This window comes from Trichomonas vaginalis, chromosome IV (assembly GCF_026262505.1).
Source record: "Trichomonas vaginalis G3 chromosome IV, whole genome shotgun sequence".
Taxonomy (NCBI): domain Eukaryota; phylum Parabasalia; order Trichomonadida; family Trichomonadidae; genus Trichomonas; species Trichomonas vaginalis.
In genome coordinates, this window is record NC_067206.1 from 28,988,270 (window position 1) to 29,009,823 (window position 21,554).

The window sequence follows — 21,554 nt, forward strand, 5'->3', positions numbered from 1 at the left end:
GTGTGAAATGTATTTTAATTGTAACTAGGTCCTTATTGAAGGTAAAACGGATAGGGATTGATGAAAAATGACAAATCCGTAAAATTGTCATATCATTTTTTGGAAATATTTTTCTTTCACTATTCACGCTCAATGTTTTTGAATTGTATTTGATTAGAAAAATTGTAAACTTTCTGACACTTCCGTATAAATGACAACTCATCCATTGTTTTTGGAGTGCAAGAGCATTCATGACAAGGAAGTGTCTATTAAAGAATACAAAGCTAAGAATATTTCGAGACTTTTTGGAAGTTTTTCAACATTTTTACATCCATTTCAGAAACAAGTCAAAAAAGGCATCTTCAAAAAGGATCCCGTAAAAACAATTCGTTTAGTATTGGATGTTGTGTATGAAATTGTTGAAGAAACTACTCCAGGAGATTATACTATCGAAATGATTGACGATATCAAGCAAGTATTTATCACACTCTTACACCCATTAAATTGGAACGAATACCGTTACTATGGTACAAGACTTTTGTGCTTAATCGTTAATATTTTGAATTCTCGAGCAAATTTCTTTGTTGATAGCGTTCTTCAATACGTACTTGACTTTACACCATTTTCTGATCAAATTTCACCCGATTCTAACCTTGTTATTCAATGCAATCCAGAATTAAGAATTCAAATCAATGATTCTCAGCCTCCAGAGAAAAAGAACTTAATATTACAGCTTCAATACATAATATCGAATACTATAAAGTGCAACGATGACCTATTTCTCATTTGGTGGAAAATTATTATGAAAATTCTTTTACAACCATGCTTTAGAAACATTGCCATCGCTAACAAAATGCAAGGTAGTGAGTATGGAATCAATGGTCCTGTACCAGAAGCCATAATGAATGAACTTCGTGTATTAATTAAATATTTGGTTGATCATCCTGATCTTTTGTTAAAAGTATTCGAAGTTCAGTATTGCCCTGAGTTTATCTTTGAATTCTTTACTCAATTAGTTTCAAAATACTCAACAGTTCAAGAAAATGTTGAAATTGTTCTCAGATTTATCATGCTTTTAACAGAACAGAGTACACATATGCTCAAGAAGATCCTCCCGCAAGCCCACGATCTAGTTATAAAGCAAGTTGACTACATTTTGAAGATTTTGGAAACAAACCGCCAGAATCAAAATCCTGAGTTCATGAACAACATTTATGAGGTTCTGAAAACAACGATCATTTCATTTTTCACTGAATTTCAGAATGACGATCAAATATTTTTAATTAAGAAGCTGATGACGTTTGATAACACTCCATCAACCATGTCAAATACATTTTTCATCCTTTTAACCATTATGTACAACATAGATATTATTGATCCGAAATGTTGGGGAGAAATCGTTCAGAATCTCAAGTCTGAGCTTCTCGTTAATACAATGTGCATATTTACCGCATATTTGGCGCTCTGTAATGCTCCAACTCTGTTACAATTTTCAATATCAGATTTATCTCAAGCTTGCAAGACAGCTATGCCATACATCACATGGAATAGATATAAGGTAATGAGTATTGATGTCTCCCAACTCAATCAAGAAAAGAAAATCGATAGTTTCTTCAAATCTTACGCAAGGGATCTTCTTTATAAGAAATATTGCGATCATTTCGTAAATATGAATATTAATGTCCAAGTTCTTAAGAATTCAATGCCAACTGAAAAGATTTTAGAATTTACTCATTTAATCCGAGATACTTTTTCATTTAGCCCCAATATCTATATTTCTTACATCAATGCTATCGTGAATATTGCGATAAACCTTCCTTACAACCTTCAGTTCAACAAAACTTTTGTATTCTCTGAATATTTGAACTTTTTGAGGAAGATGCTTATTGATAAAGATCCTTCTGCTGTTGTTAGATCAACAACAATCATTGGAGATCTCCTTTCTTCTCCTGTTTCAAATTCTATTTTATCCAACTCTGTCCTTGCAGAAATTTACGAGCAATTGATGATCAATGCAAAGAGTGATGTTGATTTCATCAAATCATCAGCATATTTTGCAATGATTAAGTTTCTAAATTCTGGATTAAGATATTCTTCCTATTTGACATCATCAATCCTCGAATCCTTCGATGCATCAAACACAAATGAACAATACCAACATGTTTGCTCATTTGCTGGCTCTGCAAAAACACTTTTGGTGCATTCATCTTCAGAATTGAAGCCAAATATTGAATCTTCCATCACTTTATTGACTGAATCCCTCTCAAACCCATCAAAAGTCCAAGTTTTACTCTCAATTTTGATAGAAGAAGCGATTAATAACAGAAAAGAGATAATTACAAGCGTAGTTACCCAATTACTTAACTCCCTTCAGAACAGAAATGTCTCTGATGCCATTGTTTTCTCCCAAATCATCCACATTTTGCCGAATTTGATCCAAGATTCGCCAAACGTAATACCAATGATAATTACGGCTTCGGTATCGCTCTTGGAGCACAAGACAAGAGATTTTCCACAGTTCTCTTTCTTAATGGCTCGAATTATCATTGATATTTTGCTAAATTTGGCTCAATTCATGGACGTTCGCGCATTTGCAGATAAAGTTCGTATTATTATTGAGCAATGGAATACATCCGAAGAGAAGAAACTTCCTGTTGAATACCTCGAACGAGTAAATGATCAAATTTTCATTTTGGAGATGCTTATGCGGAGAATTCCTCTTCAGTCCTATGAAAACCCTCCACAGATACAAGGAAATCTCGTGGCATTTTACAAAGATAATGAAATTTTGAAGTTAAATGAAACCGAAATTTCCTCTACAACTTACGCAGGAAGATATAACTGGAAGTATGAGATCATTGGTCATGAAATACCTCCGAATATCACGTCAAATTCGGACAAACTTCCTCCAATTTCTTCAATTGACAAAAAAGAGTTCAGTAACTCAATACAGAGCGAAATTTCCTCTCTATTTAACAACGACCTCCCTAGGTTAGGAATTACAACCCCTCTTTCCACTCCAGAAAACGTCAAAATCGAAAAAACTCAAATTGATACTTCAAAATTAACTGACCAAACACCAGAAAATCACTACCAGGTAGATCCAAGTAATTATATACACCATTCTGCCCAGTTTATGACTGCTCTTGGCTACTACAAAGTAGGACAACAAGAAATGATTTCTCCATCAACACAAACATCCATTCCTGAAGTTGATGACCTTCAATATCTTCGTGTAACAACTGTTTCCCTCGTTTCTTTCGGCGATCATCCTCAATTTGAAGAACTTGTATCGAATCTTGGTCTCAAATCAACGGATAACAGCATTATTTATGCAAATCACCGTAGAAAACTTATTTTTGTACGTGAAAATGAAGCAATTTCCAATAATGTTGCTGTCATATGGAAAGAAGATGCCATCGAAAGCAAAATTGCGGAGACTTGCAAGCCAGAAGTCAACATAAGATTGGTTATTTCGCCATTAGAGAATGGATTAATTAGATTAGAAGTTGGAATCAATAAAAATATCGAATTGAAGAAACCATTGCTGAATTCGATCATTGTTTCCAAACAGGCTCTTCCTATTCATGTCATTTCCCAGATAATTTCAACCACTGAAATTATTGACGCTGATAATGGAAAAGATATTGATCCAATCCTCCAAGCAAGGAATTCTATCAAGAAAACTAAGGAATCTCTCACATCTCCATATTCAGAAGTCCTTTATGCGACAAAAGAATTGTTGAAGAATTGTAAATAAAGAATTTTTATTACCATTTTTTGTTATAAATATTAAGATTTTTCAACTAAATTTTGAATTCATTTAAATCATATTTTGAATAAAAAATTATCTAAAAGATATTATTCTTTGGAGTCGATAAACAATATTCTTATGAGTCATATAGTTAATTGCTTAGTTCCTTTAATATTGACTTTAATAATGGAATTGAATGTCAAGATATCAAACCATAGTTATGGCACTATAAGTTTACAATCAAAGAGAATAAACTACATTTGTGCTTAAAATGGAAAAATTGAAGAAATAATGACAAATTATCGAAATTGGAAAAATCGCGGAAATTTGTTTTGGAAAAAAAAATTTTATAATGAACAAGTAAGTGTGTCACTAGTATAAGATTTATATGAACAATATTTAGTATTAATGATGTAAAATTCCAGTAAATTTCTAATTGTTTCTTGACTCTAACCGTTTAGTTTTTTTTACCTCAATCAAAAAAAATGACAAGTTCGGTGAACTAAAAAAGTGAACTTGCTTCTTCTCATTACTCGACAAATCACTATAACTGAACTATTTCTATCGTGAAAGGACACAAAAAAACTAAATTTTTGAAAAATTTACGGCGGTTTTGGCTATGGTCATTTTTTCTTATGTCAGCACCAAAGGAAGAAACAGTTGCCGAGCAACCAAAGGCCGAGGAGGCACCAAAGGCTGAAGAGGGAAAGGATGCTAAGCCAGCTTCTAAATTCTCCCTTGGCTCAAAGTTTGGAGGTCATTCTTTCGGAAAAATTACACCAAAGCCAGTTGCCGATAAAGCATCCGCAACTGCTGCTAAGGAAGAGGCTGTCGATGATAGCCATACAGAAGCACCATCCTCAGCTGCTGAGCAAGCTGATCCAGACTCAGATGAGGATGCCCTCTTCAACGACAGAGCAATGCTTTACCGTTTCGATAAAAATAACAACGAATGGAAGGAGCGCGGTGTTGGTTTCATGAAGATTCTTCAGAACAAGGAAACAAAGATGTGCCGTATTCTTATGCGCCGTAATCAGACATTTAAGGTTTGCGCTAACCACTTCATTCTCCCACATATGGAACTCAAGCTTAACCAAGGCTCTGATCGTGCTTATATGTGGAACGCTGTAGATTTCGCTGATGGTCCAGATACACCATCCCATGATGTTCTCTCTGTTAAGTTTAGAAATGCTGAAACTGCTAACGCTTTCAAGAAGGCCTTCGAGGAAGGTAGAACACAGAATGCTCAACTTCTCAAGGAAAAGGAAGCTAAGGAAGAGAAGAAGGAGTAAATATAACTTTTAAACGTTTTTATTTCAAGATGAATATGATTAAAAAAACTTTTACATTTTTTTCCAACCAAAAAAAAAATCCAGAATATTTCATCTCAAATTTTTCTCAAAATTTTTCATTAAGATTATGAAATCTATAACACATTTCATGTACACATTTAATTTTACATCGAATAAACTAGTTTGGTCATAATTTTTCAAATCGATATTGAATCGTTATGGGTAAATTCATGATTTTTACTTTAAAAATCGCTTAATTTTCTTATATAACTGATGAATTTTTAGGTAAAATCAACAAAAAAAAAGATTTATTTGAAATTTTTTTTTATTCCGAGAGATAACATTTAGTCATTAGGCTTTGTAAAGATTGATTTAAGTAATTTTAAATCATAAAATGCAAAGTTTATAAGAGCTAAAAGATTTTTGGAGAAAATTAATTTCAAGGTATTCGCCAAATAGAATTTCCAAAAAAGATGTCGGAATTAGAACAAGCTAAAGTTCTGTTGGTTCTGTTGTGGGCGGTTAGCTGGCTGTCCAAAGCCCTGGTTAGCGGGTTGACCAAATCCTTGGTTAGCTGGCTGTCCGAATCCGCCGGCTGGTTGGCCGAATCCAGTATTAGCTGGTTGGCCGAAACCTGTGTTAGCTGGTTGACCGAAACCACCTGCTGGTTGACCAAATCCTTGGTTAGCTGGACGAGCTGGCTGTCCGAATCCAGTATTAGCTGGCTGACCGAAGCCTGTGTTTGCTGGTTGGCCAAATCCACTGGCTGGCTGTCCAAATCCTTGGTTAGCTGGCTGTCCGAAGCCTGTGTTAGCTGGTTGACCGAATCCACCTGCTGGTTGACCAAATCCTTGGTTAGCTGGACGAGCTGGCTGACCGAAGCCTGTGTTTGCTGGTTGGCCAAATCCACCGGCTGGTTGTCCAAAGCCCTGGTTAGCTGGCTGACCGAAGCCTGTGTTAGCTGGTTGACCAAATCCACCTGCTGGCTGACCGAATCCGCCATTAGCTGGCTGGCCGAAGCCTGTGTTGGCTGGGCGAGCTGGCTGGCCAAATGTCTGCTGAGCGCTGCCTCCGAACATAGCGGCATTATTCTGCTTTGGCTGAGCTGGAGCTGGTCCCATCATGTCGAGAAGAGACTTGATGTCGTTACGGTTATTCTGTTGTTGGACCTGCTGTGGTGGAGCTGGGCCGAGTAAATCATCGAGAGCATTCTTTGGCTGAGCTGGTTGAGCAGCTGGAGCAGCAGCTGGCTGGCCACCGAATGGGGACCATGCCTGCTGAGCTGGAGCAGCAGCTGGTTGAGGAGCTGGAGTGCCGAATCCGAAGATATCCTGCTGTGGAGCCTGTTGAGCTGGCTGTGGTGCTGGAGACTGAGCAGCTGGTTGAGGAGCTGGGGCGGCCTCCATAGCAGCCTTCTTGGAATACCAAAGCTTGTCAACGTATTTACGCTTGAGGAAGTTGTTACGAGAATTGTAATTGGCATCATCTCTGATTGGGAAAGGATCTTCTGAAGCCTTCCACTTAGCCATCCAAACTCTGTTGAATTCATCATTGTTTGTTGCCTGAAGTTTCTGAATTTCTTCTGGTGTGAATGTAGCCATTGAAACTGATTTAATACGGAAGCCGAATTCACGGTGAATGCCTGAGCAAATTGAGCATAAGAAAATAGCGTTTGTTGTGTCGACTTGAACTGCACATTGTTCTCCGCAATCAGCGCACTTCTTGTTTGAAGGGAGTTTCATGAGGTTGCGGAGGATTTTCTGATGCTGCTTCTGTACAGCGGACGATGACATAATTGGCTGAATGACTTTTTCAGTTAGCCCAAGATTGAGACAAATTCCGACGGTTTGACAATATAATTTATCGTGCATTTCCCTTTAAAAATATCTCATTGAAAACATATTCTTAAATAGATAATCGGAGACTTATTAAAATTATTGCAATTTCCTTATCGGAATGTTTTCGCAATGTAAAAAAAAATTTATTGCGATCTCATTTTTGATCAAAAAATCATAATATCATTGTATTTAGGCTTCAATAACATGATCAACCATATCTAACGAAGCTTAATGCAGGTTATTAAAACTTTCTAACGCTAACATGTAAGAAATTACCAAATATTTAAACAGGTTTATGTTATTACGGAATGTTAACATATTATATCTCATTTTTGGATTCTACCCTCGTGTTTTGTTCGACTTATTATCATCAACGTATGTCCTTACCTTTAAAATATCAAAGATAATTTTATAACCCTACTCTGTAAATCTGTTATATGTGATGTTTATTTCTTCACATTACGTATGATCATGAATTACTTGCTGTCATTATAAAATAACGAGATTTTACCTCTATAAATTTGATTTGAAATTTTTTTTAAGATATTAGTTTCCATTATAGGATATTTTGAATATAAACATAGAGAACATTTTATTAATAGTTTGTAAAGGAATGTTAACAACAAAAAATAAACAAACAAAATAATTTCTAGAAAGGTAGTGAATCTGAATTTAAATCAATCTTAGATGCTACAATTATTTCTTCTTTAGTATGATTTAGCTTCCTTCTTGGGAATTTAGATGTAATTTTCAATGTTTTCTCATATTTAATGAGACTCTTTTTCAGGTATTTAATTATTCCTGTTAGTATTAATGAATATATTAATGCAGAAGAAACTAGACAATGGTATTGAAATAGTGGCTTAATTTTACGCTGTAAGTATCCATTAAACGATTCTGTAACATTTGATTCGAATGGACAATCTAATATTATGTAAATTTGATTGAATGAAGCTGGATTAGTTGTTGATGAATTAATTAAATTAGTAAATTGTTGAGAATAACTATTGTACTTGTTATTGTTTAGCATGACATAAGGTAATATTATAGTTAGGAGTAAAATTATTGGCGATAAATCATATATAAACCCGAAGAACTTATTTCTTGAAAAAATTTTAACAACAATTGATATAAATGCTAATAACATGATGAATGGACTTAATGAAAGCTTCGTTACTATGCTATTGAAATTTAATATTTTCCATATTTTGCTTCTAACTTCGATCATTATCAGAAACTGCACAATAATCGAAATTATAAACAAAACTATAGTAATCGCAGAAGTAAAATCGTATACTCTGTGATACTTTTCATAATATTTCATATTTGATGTAAACTATTCAAACTGAATTTCCTGATTATAATCACACTTGATGGATTTCAAGATTTATCACATCAAAGAAGAAACTGTTTAACGCTTAAAACTCATACTCTTTTGCGTGTGGCATACAGTTACTAATATCATTTCAATTTGTTCTTTTTGTATCGGAATATGATATTTCAGCAATTATATATGATTTTTGGATATGAAACCAAACATACTGATCTCATTGACATTGATGAGATCATTTTATTAGTCCAGAAACTTATATTAAAATAAAATTTGAGTAATTTTCAATTCATTAAACATCAATCTGGGAAAAAAAATATTGCTTATCTAATAACTAATCATTGAACCTCACAGATTTGATTCTATGTGCGCACAATAAATTTATATAAAAATTATATTATTCAATACTTAAATTTATAGGTGTATGAAGATATATTTTCGTATTACAACGGAAAGTAAATAAATTGTTAAGTATTGAATCGAATAAAGGGAGATTAATAAAAATTTTGAAATATTTTTGCTTTGGAATGTTCCTTATTCTACTTTTGATAACTACTAATGATAGCAAATGAGTTCTTATATCGATACATGAGCATACTGGAGAGTCAATCATATGAAAATTTATCTGAGAAGTTCCTTTGCTCATTTTATGTTTTGGATGAATGCATATACCAATACAATAATACTCCTCAAGTCCAAAGGCTCAATTTGGAGATAACAACTATCAGATCAATCTGGTTATGAAGAAACTGCCTCTATAACTTAGATTTTAGTTCATCATATTACATGTAATTAGTTTGTGCATGATTACGATTCATGTCATCTTGTTCAAAATGAAATGAATGTGACCAACGCCAAAAATAATGAAAATATGATCGTAATGTGCCGTATTTCGATTCTATCATTGATTGATAGAATGCAAGAATGGCCATTCGATATGTCAAAATAAAATTCAGTAAAAAAAAGATGTAAAATTTTTTTTATTTTCGAAATTCCTGCAACACAATCTCACTGTTGTTATATTTATATATTTGTTGACTGAAATGGTTCCTACCGCTTCAAAAAGTAGAATATGAAGTCACATCAAGGCCAGGACAATTTACATCGTAAACAATACAAATCGTTGCATTTTCAAAATATTTTGCTGGATTTATTTTTATGGATATATTCTGGAAGAAATTCAGTTTTGTCCATATTTGAATTCCTCTCAAAATATAAAATCCCTTTCAAAAAGAGATTGAAAGAAGGGCAAATTAAAGTGACTTCATTTTTCGTCTAATGGCTGAAGAAGACGTTCAGACTCTCGTTATCGATAACGGCTCTGGTATGTGCAAGGCTGGCTTCTCTGGTGATGAAGCCCCACGCTCAGTTTTCCCATCCGTTGTCGGCCGTCCAAAATACAAACAACAATTAGTTGGTGGCAATGCTAAGGATGTTTTCGTTGGTGATGAAGCTTGCTCCAAGGCTGGTGTCCTCATCCTCAAGTACCCAATTGAACACGGTATCGTCAACAACTGGGATGATATGGAAAAGATCTGGCACCATACATTCTACAACGAACTTCGTGTTGACCCAACAGAGCACCCAGTTCTTCTTACAGAAGCCCCACTTAACCCAAAGGCTAACCGTGAGAAAATGATCTCCCTCATGTTTGACACATTCAACGTCCCATCCTTCTATGTCGGCATCCAGGCCGTTCTTTCCCTCTACTCCTCTGGCCGTACAACAGGTATCGTTTTCGATGCTGGTGATGGTGTTTCCCACACAGTTCCAATTTACGAAGGCTACTCCCTTCCACACGCCATCATGAGACTTAACCTCGCTGGCCGTGATCTCACAGCCTGGATGGTCAAGCTTCTCACAGAGCGTGGCAATGCTTTCAACACAACAGCCGAAAAGGAAATCGTTCGTGACATCAAGGAGAAGCTTTGCTATGTCGCCCTCGACTTCGATGCTGAAATGGAGAAGGCCGCTACAGATTCCTCCATCAACGTTAACTACACACTTCCAGATGGCAACGTCATCACAATCGGCAATGAGCGTTTCCGCTGCCCAGAAATGCTCTTCAAGCCATACTTCGATGGTATGGAATACGATGGTATCGACAAGACACTCTTCGACTCCATCATGAAGTGCGATATCGATGTTCGTAAGGATCTCTACGCTAACATCGTTCTTTCTGGTGGCACAACAATGTTCAAGGGCATCGCTGAACGTCTTGACAAGGAAATCACAGCTCTTGCTCCACCAACAATGAAGGTCAAGATCGTCGCCCCAGAAGAGCGTAAGTACGCCGTTTGGGTCGGTGGCTCCATCCTTGCTTCCCTCGCTACATTCCCACAGATGGTTATCACCAAGGAGGAATACGACGAGGCTGGCCCATCCATCGTCCACCGCAAGTGCTTCTAAAACAATTTGAAATGTTTCAGATTCCAAAATTTCTAATTTTTTTAACTTTTTTTACTCTTTTTACAACATCTTTATCAATCTACGCCTTATATAATTCCTTGATATACCTAACTTTCCTCTTCTAAACAAGAATATGCAATGAATTTGTAGATTTCGGATTATCATTGAGATTTTTGATAACAATTATTTCAAATCACTGTGTATTTTTGTGTTGATTACTGATTGCGGTGTGTATCCGATCTGAAATTAATGTCTTTGTATTCCAAAATTTTTTCAAATTCTGAAATACCTGTACAACTTACTAGAAAAAGGAAGTTAAAAAATTGTTTTTGTAAAAATTTGGAAATATGGAAACTTGTTTTGCAAAAATAGAAATTTAGATAAGAGTTAATAAATTAACTAATCGACAAATTAATTTTATTTTAGAATAAAAATATTTATGACATTAAATTGTTCGGGAAAAACGAAGTTCTGAGAAAAATCTATATTTAAAAAAATTTTTCTTTAAAATGCTATATTTTAAACCACTTCAGTGCTAATGTTTATTTATAAGAACGCATGCTGTATCTTAGAACCTTGGATACTAGTCATCTTAATTTTTTTGTGTATTAACGGATTCAGTATCAATTGATGCATTTGTAAATCGTACGTTGCATCTACACATGGATAGTTCACATAGCTGTGATATTAAAATTATTCGTTCATATGTATTGAAAGATTTTATTGGTAAGAAATCCCTGATATTCAGATTTCTTCTGGTTAGCGTTATGGTCAATCTCGTTACATCACAAAACTATGTAGTTGCATGAATAAATTTTTAAAACAGTGATTTCGAATCGGTTGTTTGACAATTTTTATGGACAAGGACTTTATTTCTAAGTTATACATCAAAATTTTAAGCCGATCGTATGGATCATAAAAAGAGCAATGAAACTGTAAATTATTTCTCTTCGAATATCGGATTGTTTAAAAGACCAAGAAGATTTTGATAGGAAAGATGTCAGAAATAATAAGCAATAGAAGTTGAATTGTATAATGCGTAGTGTATCAAATTGTTCAAATTAATTCTTTTGTTATTCATTGCAATGAGAATTGATCTTCACCATACTGCAAATAGAAGATAATTATCTACTTGATTTAAGCTTTATGACGGACGATGCAAATGCAAAACTTGTCTTTGGAAAATTCAGCGAATGTTATTATCATATATAATATCTTCATTCAATTTTGAGAGATTTTTTGCATTGCAAATCCATGGATAAATATTTTCCCAAGCCGATGAGAACATTATCCGTATTTATGATCGAAGAAAAGAAAAAATTCATTTAAAATTTAACTAATAAGAGAATGATTTAGAGGTTAGAAGCAATAAATTCCCAGTTAACATGGTCCCAGAAGTTCTTGAAGTATTCGGCCTTGCGGTTCTCGTAGTCGATGTACCAGGCGTGCTCCCATGTATCGACTGTGAGGACTGGCTTGTGGCCATCCTTGACTGGGTTAGCAGCGTTGGAGTACTGGCCGATTTCGAGCTTGCCCTCCTTGTTCTTGTAGAGGTAGCACCAGCCGGAGCCGAAGACTGTGGAAGCCTTGGCTGTGAATGTCTCCTGGAACTTCTCGACGGAGCCGAATTCCTTTGTAAGGGCATCAGCAACCTTAGCTGGAACAGCGACCTTCTCGGCGGAGAGGCACTTCCAGAAGAAGGAGTGGTTGAAGTGCTGGGCAACGTTGTTGAAGAGTGGGCCCTGAGCCTTCTGGATGACCTCTTCGATGGACTTGCCCTCGAGGCCGGAGCCGACGATGAGCTTGTTAGCTGTGTCAATGTAAGCCTGGTGGTGCTTTGTGACGTGGATCTCAACAGCGTGCTGTGTGAGGAAGCCTGGAAGACCAGTCTTCAAGTAGGCAGGATGCTCCATTGTGAACATTTGTTCTAAAGTGAGGTGACTATTTGTTTTGTAAAAATTCAATCATAAACTTCTCAATTGATAAAAACCACTCAAAATTTACTGTGTATTCAAAATCAATGCATTCAAAAAATATTCATTAAAATAGGCCGGTGATTTTCGTTGTTATTTATTGTTGTTTACATGTTATCTGGATATTATTCTTTTAATTGGTCGGTTACATAAAATTTTTTCGGCAAAAATAATTTTTGAGCGATAGAAAAATTCGATTAAATCCTTTAGAAATGATTGTAATACACCAGAGATGAAATTAAATAAAAACCTCAATTAGATTTGAAGATGAATTTTGTGTTAATCATTCGCATGTTAACTCAGCACTAGATAATGCTTTGAGTGTACCAAATGAAAGTATTGCATTCCCTTTAATTTTAACTCACATTTTACAAATTTGATATCAGCAGTTTATTAATATCACGGTTTTTAATGCAATAATTAAATTCGTTTATTACAGACTTTCTAATAAACTTCAAGCTACTTGCATTTATTCAGGTTTATCGCTTGATATGATCATAAAATCATTTTTTCATACAGATATTTTCATCTATCGTGAGAGAACTTTGTTGGAAAACATTTGATCATTATATTCCTAATCATCAAATTAATAATTTCCCATTTTCCAAAAAAAAATTTCATAAATTATGAATGGATTAATTCTATTGAAGTTTTTATTTATCTTTCAAGTATACAATATAGTTTTTTATATTTAAAAACAAATCATTTAACTACATTTTCAGTGCCAGCGTATTTTCTTAAGAAATCTTGAAAACCACCCTTTAAGTATGAAATCTGTACGAGTGGTTTAACTTCCAACTCGTTTATGTATCTATTTGCAGCGTTAGCTGCCTTTACACTTCTTTGTTGGCCATATTGACAATAGAACACTAAAGTGCTAATGCCATCTTTAGCACAGTCATTAACAAGCTTTTCTATGTTATTTCCAACGAGTCTCGAAGAAGGAATATTAATCGCTGTTTTAATATGGCCTCCGTCATTATAATCTGCATCACGGCAGTCAACTATCATCATTTGGCAGTTAGTGCCAAAGGATCCTACTATCTGTGCTGGTGTAACTGTTGTAACACAGCGTTCTGACATCAGATTTTGTCACTTTTAGGAATAAATCTTCATTTCTTGAGAGTTTAGACTTATAGAGTGAAATTATCAATAAATCGAATCATAGAATATCAATACTATTGCATAAGAGTTCCTGATATCTGAAAAGAAATGTAACTCTTCAAAGTTTTTTTCTGAAATAATTTTGTTGTTCAAGAAAAGGTTGAAATGAACTACTAATTTTAACACTATCATAACGTATACTCAAAAGACATACCAATCATCATAATTAAGATCGTTTATCAGCTTTTCACCGTTATTCAGAAATTTTCTCAATCCAAATACACAACGTGTAGTTATGGCAGCTGATTTTAATTTTCAGGTTTTCAGAAATTATCGGGCAGCCAAAGCGGATCTCAAATCTCTGAAAAATTTCTTTTGGAGAATTTGAAAACTGTTTTTTGCTGTGTCAAATTCAAGATTCCATAAAATCCTAAGTAAACATGAGTGAACAAACCGATACCGAACACTACATTGTGCAGGAAAACGAATCACTATCATCCATTGCTACCAAGCTTGACATTACGCTCTTAAATATCAAAACTTTAAATCCAAATGTTAAAGTGGCTATTCCAGGAATGATATTAAATGTCAAACCAATCAAAGAATTACCACACCTACATCCAATTGATTCACAAATTTTCTCGAGGGCTCCTCCTATTGACGGAGATCTTTATTTAGATGAAACACAGATCAGATTTCAGCCAAGAGGAAAGCGTGAAAAACCCATTTTGATTGATTTGATTGGTTATGTTGATGCAACTATCACTCCTCACCCTTGCGATTTTTACGATGATGTCGATGAAGTCTTACCTGATGATTTTTTGGCATTGTTGCATGTCAATTATCTTTCAATACCAAGTGATCCAACGTCTATGGAGATCATTGAGTTCGCAGGGCTTCACGAAGAACTTAGAGATTTCAAAACTGTTTTACAACAACGATCCACGGCTATCCAAGTAAAGAGCCATTATACTAGACCATTGATGTCAACGTACATCAAGCCTGTTGAAGAAACAAAGCGCAGAGTCTCAGATTTCTGTTTGGAATTCGAAGGATTGCCAGATCCAAGCAAAATCATGACTCCTACCGAAATGGGCCAACTTAACAATAGTTTACCTAAAAGATTACGTAAATTGGAGTGGCATTTAGTTTATCGACTTTCTGACGACGGAAGTTCATACAACGAGTTCATGACAAAGACAAGAGGATTAGACCAATGCGTACTCGTCATGAAAACAGACGGTGACAGCATTATTGGCTGTTATTCATCTGCTGGTTTTGATCCGAAAAAGGCTTACGCTGCAAATGGCGAAACTTACGTTTTTAGCTTCTTCCCATCGTTTGTGGCCTACAGATGGTCGAAGACAGTCAATTATTTCGTAAATGTAGATAAAACGAACTTATCAATCGGCGGAGGCGGCAGCGCTGCCATTTGGCTTGACGACAGAATGTTACATGGCTTCTCCGAGAAGTGTGATGCCTTCAACAACCCTCCTCTCGCTTCTGATGTCGATATCAAATGCATGAATTTGGAAGTTTGGCACATATCATATAAATAAAATGTTTGTAAAATTTCTATTATAAATTAATATCTTTTTCTTGATCGCATTCTAAAAATACAAAAAAATTTCAATGATTTCAGTTTTAGGCTCAAAAATCATTATCATTTGAAAATAAAACAGTAAAAATTTATAATAAATTGACAAACAAACAAAAAGAAAAATTATATATCATTTTATACCATTTCCGACGAGTTTAAGGATGCATGACTCTCTGTCATCTTGATTGACAATTTCAACGCATTCTTCAAACTGCGATTGGAATGATGGTGTAAATTCTAAATTAATTTCAACAATTGCTAAAGGAGAAAGCGAGATATACTTATCGTAATCAAACACAGACTCTCTAACATGTGATTTCTTAAAACTCTTAATAAACAAATCAATCTTCTTCCCTGTCAAATTCGTGATTTGAAATTCCGAAATTTTCTTTTTGAGAACTTTACAAACACCAAAATCAACGATATTCGAACTGATCGAGAAAGATTTCAGGTTTGAAATACTTATTGTCTTAAAGGATACTGGAACTCTTATCCTATCATTCTGAGTAATGATCTCTATTTCAGAATCAATCTGTTTTTGGCAAAAAACTTGCAAATTCAACTCAGAATAACTTTCTATGAATCCTTTTTGATTAGAAAGCTTTACATCAGATACACATTTAGCTTCAAAGTATACTCTGTTCTGAGAGGTGTTGATTAATGTCAAATTACTAGTTTTGTTTGGATTCATCACTAAATTTGTTGGAGAAACAAGAATTGTTGATAAATTATCATTTTGCCTCGTAAACAAAGTCAACTCATTGACAAAAACCATATCCTTGAAAATCTTATTGAAATATTTTTTGTCAAAATTCAAAATTTTCTTGGAAAATTTGCCAAGTTCATCGTCTATTTGTAAACCTTTGAAAATTTCGCTAAAGAAACAATTTGGATTTAGCAAAGCTTTGATTTGCCGAATGATTTCATCACCTGTATACAATAAAATGGGAATGTCAAACTCTTTGGTATTTTTATCTGTCACTTTTACGATAAAAGTGAATTTGAGGGAAGAAAATTTTTTGATAACAGCAGAAGACTGACTTATATTGATATCGTAGCCAGGATGCTCATCAAGAGCAGTTAATATGCAAAACATCGATCTGTCACCTTCATTTGTGATTTCTATCTCTCCTTCATACTGATCTTCTCCTGAATAGAACAATTCGACCTTTTCTTCAGCTCTAACACTTGATTTTCCTTTGTATGCTAAGATAGGTATCTCTTTGAGGTTTTCTGAACAAACAATAATTCTAGATAAACAAATTTCTCTTTGAAAATCTCTGCAATTAACAGAAAACTCTTCATTTGGCTCGATAGAGCTCGGAAACTCAAGCCATTTTGGTCCTTTAACCGTAAAATTGCCGTTTGATTTAATTATAATCGGAATTGCGTTTGAATTTTGATCTACTGCTGGAATTATAATCATTTCTGGACTTATATCGATTTTTGAAGCTAAATGTTCAGTTTCATATTGATTTTTGTACTTTTTTACGTCAAATGTAATTATTTGTTTAATTCCGTTGTATTTTGCAATCAAAAGCCCTTTCTCTGCTTTATTAGATGTGATATTTAAGTCCAGTTTTGTAATTCCTTTTGGATCTATCTCAAAAATTGAATTATTTAATTTAATTTCTTTCGAGAGCGATTTCAGAGTAAGTTTCAATGCTTTTTCTGTTGTATTAGATATAATGAATCTCTTCGAGTCAAATTCTATTTGAGATTTAACGGATTTACCCAATAATAATAAAGAAATTTCTCCCAATTCAATTTCTTGAGAAAACTGACCTTCTTCGGTCGGATGAAATGAAAAAATATAAACTCCTGATACAACTGTGTAATTAAACGGATATTGTAGATTTAATTGAGATTTTTCATCGATTTTCATTTTGCATTCTTTGTAAAATGTTGTACCCGTTGCAATTGTGCCGAAGTTTATTGTTAATTTTGATTTTGATTTTTGAAGTGTCAAAATTCTGGAAATTTTAATGCCAAATTTCTGGCAAACGAGTGTTATTTCAGGCTCATTGTCTATAGGATATCTTTCATCGTATTGTATCGTTAGTTTGGCTATCGAAGTCGGTGGAATTTCAATAATATTTTTTGATAATTTAAAAGCAGCAGAATTTGAAGAAATTACTATTCTGCAGTAATCAGAGTAATGCCTATTTGCGATTTCGAATGTTGAAGACATTTTTGTTGGATTATTGAATTTCCAACAAGAATCTGATTGTTCTGGTATATTTATTGGTGACATCTCACACTCACCATATATAGGGATTATGAATTCATGGATGCCGACATTAGTTATCTTAGAATTGTGATGTCCAACTTCTTTTGGCTGATAAGTGACTGTTACTACTGCTGATTCTCCTGATTTAACAACTATACTTGATGGGTCAATTGAAAAAATAGAACTATTACTTAAACAAAAAGATAACGACTCATCAAATTGATTTGAGTTAGTAAAAATCAGTTTTTTTGATGTCTGCGTATATGGAAAACACGGTCCGAATTTGATACTCCGAGGGAAAAATGTAATTGGCTCTATTTGCAGTTTATTTGAACTAGAATTCAGACTTTGGTAATAGTTTATTGAATTATCATCGATAAATAAGGATCCATCACGAGATCTTAAGAGATCTTCACTAGATGTATCCATTCAAATTTATCAGTTGATGAATCAACAATTTGTTTTTTTGGATTTTTGTCAACAGAAATCAATTTAAATTCGAAAAATCAAATCATTATTGGGTTTATATTATTATTTAAGAATTAATAATCCGAAAGGTTTTGATCTTGTGATTGTTGTTTGTTCTTGTTGGTTGCTAGAGAGTCCATCAGATTTATGATAAGCTTTAGAATCAAATTTCAAATCATTCGGATCCAATCACGATGATAATTTCTAAGATTTACTATCAAATACCGATTATTTTAGATAAATCAAATGTCAAAGAAGCATTCTATTATATTTTCCGGTTTTTTTCTTCCAGGAAAAGCACGTTCGTAAAATTCCGATAATTCAATAAATCTATCCTAAAATTCCACAAGATCATTATTTAATTCACAAAAAGATTACCATTTTATTTTTTCATTCCATTGAATTTTTTTTTTCATCTAAAAAAAATGTGTGAGAGGCCTACCACACGAATACGTGTGGAAGGCTTTGATGAACAGACTTCAGAGCAATCTATCAAGCAAAAATTCAACACCTACGGTGTCATTTTGTCTGTAACTAAAGACAAAAAAGCATTTATCATCGAATTTGCAACAGTCGAAGCAGCCTGTGCAGCAAAACAAAAGGCAAATGGTCTACCGATCTCCTGTCAACAGACTGCTACAATATTCTTCGATTATCCAAATATGCCCGATTTTCTTGCGATTCAAAATTGCAAAGAGGAGAAATTACCTGAATACAAATCATATCTCAAAACAATTCCAGAATTTGATGAGATGATACCTTTTCGGACAGATAAAGGATTTACTTCGCTTGTTATTGCGACTTTTTCGGAACAAGTCGATTTCGACAAATTAATACAAAACATTAAAGAGAAATTCCCTACAGAACCTACCGCGTACGAAAAAGTTCCTTATTGCAATTTAAGCAACGATTCACTCCATCAGATCGCCAGAAGCTTTGAGGAGAGAAGTATCTTCATGAACAACCTTAACCACAGAATACCAGAAGAGAAAATCACAGAAATTTACTCAAAATACGGAAAAGTGATATATGTCGATATCTCTTTCAAATATGAAGTCTACATAATAACCATTTTGATGGACACCAAGGAGAACGCTCAAAAAGCTATAGAGGAGCTCGACAAAACTGTTTTTGTCGAAGATGAACTTCCTCTTCGAGTTTTTCCTTTTATTGAGAAAACAATTTACCATAAACCTGCTGGTATCATTTCCGTTAACGAACTCGAGTACAATTTCGATACAAAACAACTTTATACAACATTTAAACAATGGGGCGAAATCTACGCTTTTTCCGTCAGCCACGTTGCTTCATCCTTTGTAGCATTGTTTTTATACGCAGACTATCAAAACGCATTGAAAGCTCGCGATAGTTGCAATTATTCCAACGTTTTCGTGTTTCCGAAGATGAATGCTGCGGCCGCTGTTCGACATTTCACTCAAAGGAAGTTCGAACCAGACTTAACTCTCGTAACTTTTGACAATGAAAATATACCAAACTTATTTCTTCGATCTGAGTACGAAAACGTCCAAGATTTCCATACATTCACTAATGGGAACAACAAAACCGTTGTTGTTACGTTCAAATGTTGCCAAGATTTACAAAATACGATAAATAAAATTCACAAGCGCTACGAGATCATCGGATCTTCCACATTCAACCGCGTATTTGAATACTTTAAGACGCAACCCATTGATTCCGTCTGGGCGAAAAGAATTTTTTATGCTCGGGGAATTAATTCAGATTTATCGAATAAAGTTCTTAGAGAGAAGTTTTCGAACATTGCGCCTGTTGATAGTATCGTTAATCTTGGCAAAGAGAACATTGCTTTGGTGTTATTCAAGAGATCAGTTGATGCGAACAATAAAGAGTTTCTAACCATTCTACCAAACCAAGTATCGCTTGATGACGTCATAAACTCCATAAATGAGTCATCAAAACCATCAAGAACTCAATCTTGGAGCGCAATTAACCCAAATTTCCTTCCTATCAATTCCATTATAGAGGAAGCAACGAGGAGAGAGCCAACATTAAGGTCAGTGGTCGAGAAACATATTACGAGCATAAATTACGACCAAGTTCTTGAATTATCTCTAGAACCTGCGAAATTGAACTCTTTCTTCAAACAGTTGATATCTGATACATCTTCTAATGCATGCACAAGCAATGCACCCGCTTCTCCTCTCAGCGGACCAAGCAGTACAAAAGGAGATTTGGATCAAACTGATTGACTTATTATTTCTTATTATTTTTTTGTATAATAAATTTTGTTGGTATTTTTAACTAATATTTTTCCTTTTCGGATGCTGAAATATCATAAATAAAAGGATGAACTTCAATATGGCAATTTTAACTGAAGATTGTAGCTGGATACACTATAATATTAGGTATACAGATATTTTTATTCTCCATACTATTGATGATTTACTGTTCCAATAATATAATGATCACAAAAAAGCATTGAACAGAAAATATTGTGTGCATGTATGATAATTGTTTTCATTCATATAAGAATGAAATGCTTATTTTACACTGATTATAACTTAGCTTTTAGTAACACTTCTGATGAAATCATAATATCTGATAATACCCAAAATGTTAAGTGTCGTTTATGAATACATAGGGTTATATAGCACATTCCAGTATTATCTCATGTTTTTGGAAAGATTGAAGATAATTAATATTTTATCGACAAGCATGTCATGAAGCTTTTTGTCAGAATGAAATAAATAAAGTTGAATGATGTGTAGCGTGGATGTATATACTTGCAACAATTCTTTAGGTAAAAAAATCAAATTTGATATAATATAATTTCGGGCTTCAGTTGGCTGGGCTTGCCCTTCGGGCAAGCCCAGCCAACTTCAGCAAAATAAATATATTATGATTATAGGAAATGAGTTTATACAATTAAATTTGAATTTGTGCGATTAATATTATATTTCAAAGATTATTATGCAAAATATATGAGAGATTTTTATATCCATCGAAGTGGTTTAGAGAATACTTTGAGATTTTAGAGATTTTTCGAAAGAAATATTGAAAGCAAAGCATTTATTAAGAAATTGTTGTGAAATGAATACACTTCGATAAGATATTAGATCAGTTTGTTACTTGGCAAAATTAGAGCTGAAGTCATGTTCATAAATGAAGAAAATGTCTTAGCTATAGCAAACGGTTGTAATGTATTTGAAATATCAATAGTTTTATTGTAACCTGATATCAATGCGATCATAGATATTTTTTGAGAAAGTATTTCGGAAATTATGTAATTTGTAAGGATATTGAGGAGCTCTAAAGTTAAAGATTAATTAGGCATGTGATGACAAAGAACTTGTTATAGAGGAAAATCTAGAATTTTAGAATTTTCAAAATTCATCTGTAACCAAATGGGCATATTGTGAATCATTTAAGGTATGATGGAACACCAATGAGGCATTAGATCAATGTGATACATTAGAAGTTTGTGCGGAAAGTCTGATTAAGAAAAGATGAAAATATGAAATGAAAATACAATATTTCTCTCAATTTTTCAAAAACTCTTTGCATATCGTTTGGGAATCGGCGCTTCACGCCGCTAATT

At 34.1% G+C, this 21,554-nt stretch overlaps 9 protein-coding genes across 9 annotated transcripts; 5 read left to right on the plus strand and 4 right to left on the minus strand.

The window, feature by feature from the left end:
* Positions 1 to 166: 166 nt before the first annotated feature.
* TVAGG3_0187790 (armadillo (ARM) repeat-containing protein family) lies at positions 167 to 3,764 on the plus strand (the record flags this gene model as incomplete). The annotated part of the gene is made up of 1 exon (XM_001305236.1): positions 191 to 3,739. One exon carries the CDS (start codon positions 191 to 193, stop codon positions 3,737 to 3,739), a length of 3,549 nt encoding a protein of 1,182 aa, XP_001305237.1.
* Positions 3,765 to 4,363: 599 nt separating this feature from the next.
* TVAGG3_0187800 (Ran GTPase binding) lies at positions 4,364 to 5,051 on the plus strand (the record flags this gene model as incomplete). The annotated part of the gene is made up of 1 exon (XM_001305235.2): positions 4,369 to 5,025. One exon carries the CDS (start codon positions 4,369 to 4,371, stop codon positions 5,023 to 5,025), a length of 657 nt encoding a protein of 218 aa, XP_001305236.1.
* A 456-nt stretch (positions 5,052 to 5,507) lies between these two features.
* On the minus strand, positions 5,508 to 6,896 carry TVAGG3_0187810 (lipid binding; the record flags this gene model as incomplete). Its single annotated transcript, XM_051225841.1, has 1 exon — positions 5,508 to 6,896. One exon carries the CDS (start codon positions 6,894 to 6,896, stop codon positions 5,508 to 5,510), a length of 1,389 nt encoding a protein of 462 aa, XP_051110827.1.
* A 2,569-nt stretch (positions 6,897 to 9,465) lies between these two features.
* Positions 9,466 to 10,638, plus strand: TVAGG3_0187820 (actin; the record flags this gene model as incomplete). Its single annotated transcript, XM_001305233.2, has 1 exon — positions 9,472 to 10,602. The coding sequence occupies one exon, from the start codon at positions 9,472 to 9,474 to the stop codon at positions 10,600 to 10,602; it is 1,131 nt and encodes a 376-aa protein (XP_001305234.1).
* A 199-nt stretch (positions 10,639 to 10,837) lies between these two features.
* TVAGG3_0187830 (superoxide dismutase [Mn]) lies at positions 10,838 to 12,539 on the minus strand (the record flags this gene model as incomplete). The annotated part of the gene is made up of 1 exon (XM_001305232.2): positions 11,955 to 12,524. The coding sequence occupies one exon, from the start codon at positions 12,522 to 12,524 to the stop codon at positions 11,955 to 11,957; it is 570 nt and encodes a 189-aa protein (XP_001305233.1).
* Positions 12,540 to 12,807: 268 nt separating this feature from the next.
* Positions 12,808 to 13,678, minus strand: TVAGG3_0187840 (M-phase inducer phosphatase dual specificity phosphatase cdc25 family; the record flags this gene model as incomplete). Its single annotated transcript, XM_001305231.2, has 1 exon — positions 13,278 to 13,658. One exon carries the CDS (start codon positions 13,656 to 13,658, stop codon positions 13,278 to 13,280), a length of 381 nt encoding a protein of 126 aa, XP_001305232.1.
* A 441-nt stretch (positions 13,679 to 14,119) lies between these two features.
* Positions 14,120 to 15,238, plus strand: TVAGG3_0187850 (negative regulation of peptidyl-cysteine S-nitrosylation; the record flags this gene model as incomplete). Its single annotated transcript, XM_001305230.1, has 1 exon — positions 14,120 to 15,238. One exon carries the CDS (start codon positions 14,120 to 14,122, stop codon positions 15,236 to 15,238), a length of 1,119 nt encoding a protein of 372 aa, XP_001305231.1.
* Positions 15,239 to 15,385: 147 nt separating this feature from the next.
* On the minus strand, positions 15,386 to 17,965 carry TVAGG3_0187860 (uncharacterized protein; the record flags this gene model as incomplete). Its single annotated transcript, XM_001305229.1, has 1 exon — positions 15,410 to 17,470. One exon carries the CDS (start codon positions 17,468 to 17,470, stop codon positions 15,410 to 15,412), a length of 2,061 nt encoding a protein of 686 aa, XP_001305230.1.
* A 437-nt stretch (positions 17,966 to 18,402) lies between these two features.
* TVAGG3_0187870 (eukaryotic translation initiation factor 3 subunit G family) lies at positions 18,403 to 20,257 on the plus strand (the record flags this gene model as incomplete). Its single annotated transcript, XM_001305228.1, has 1 exon — positions 18,403 to 20,205. The coding sequence occupies one exon, from the start codon at positions 18,403 to 18,405 to the stop codon at positions 20,203 to 20,205; it is 1,803 nt and encodes a 600-aa protein (XP_001305229.1).
* Positions 20,258 to 21,554: the final 1,297 nt, after the last annotated feature.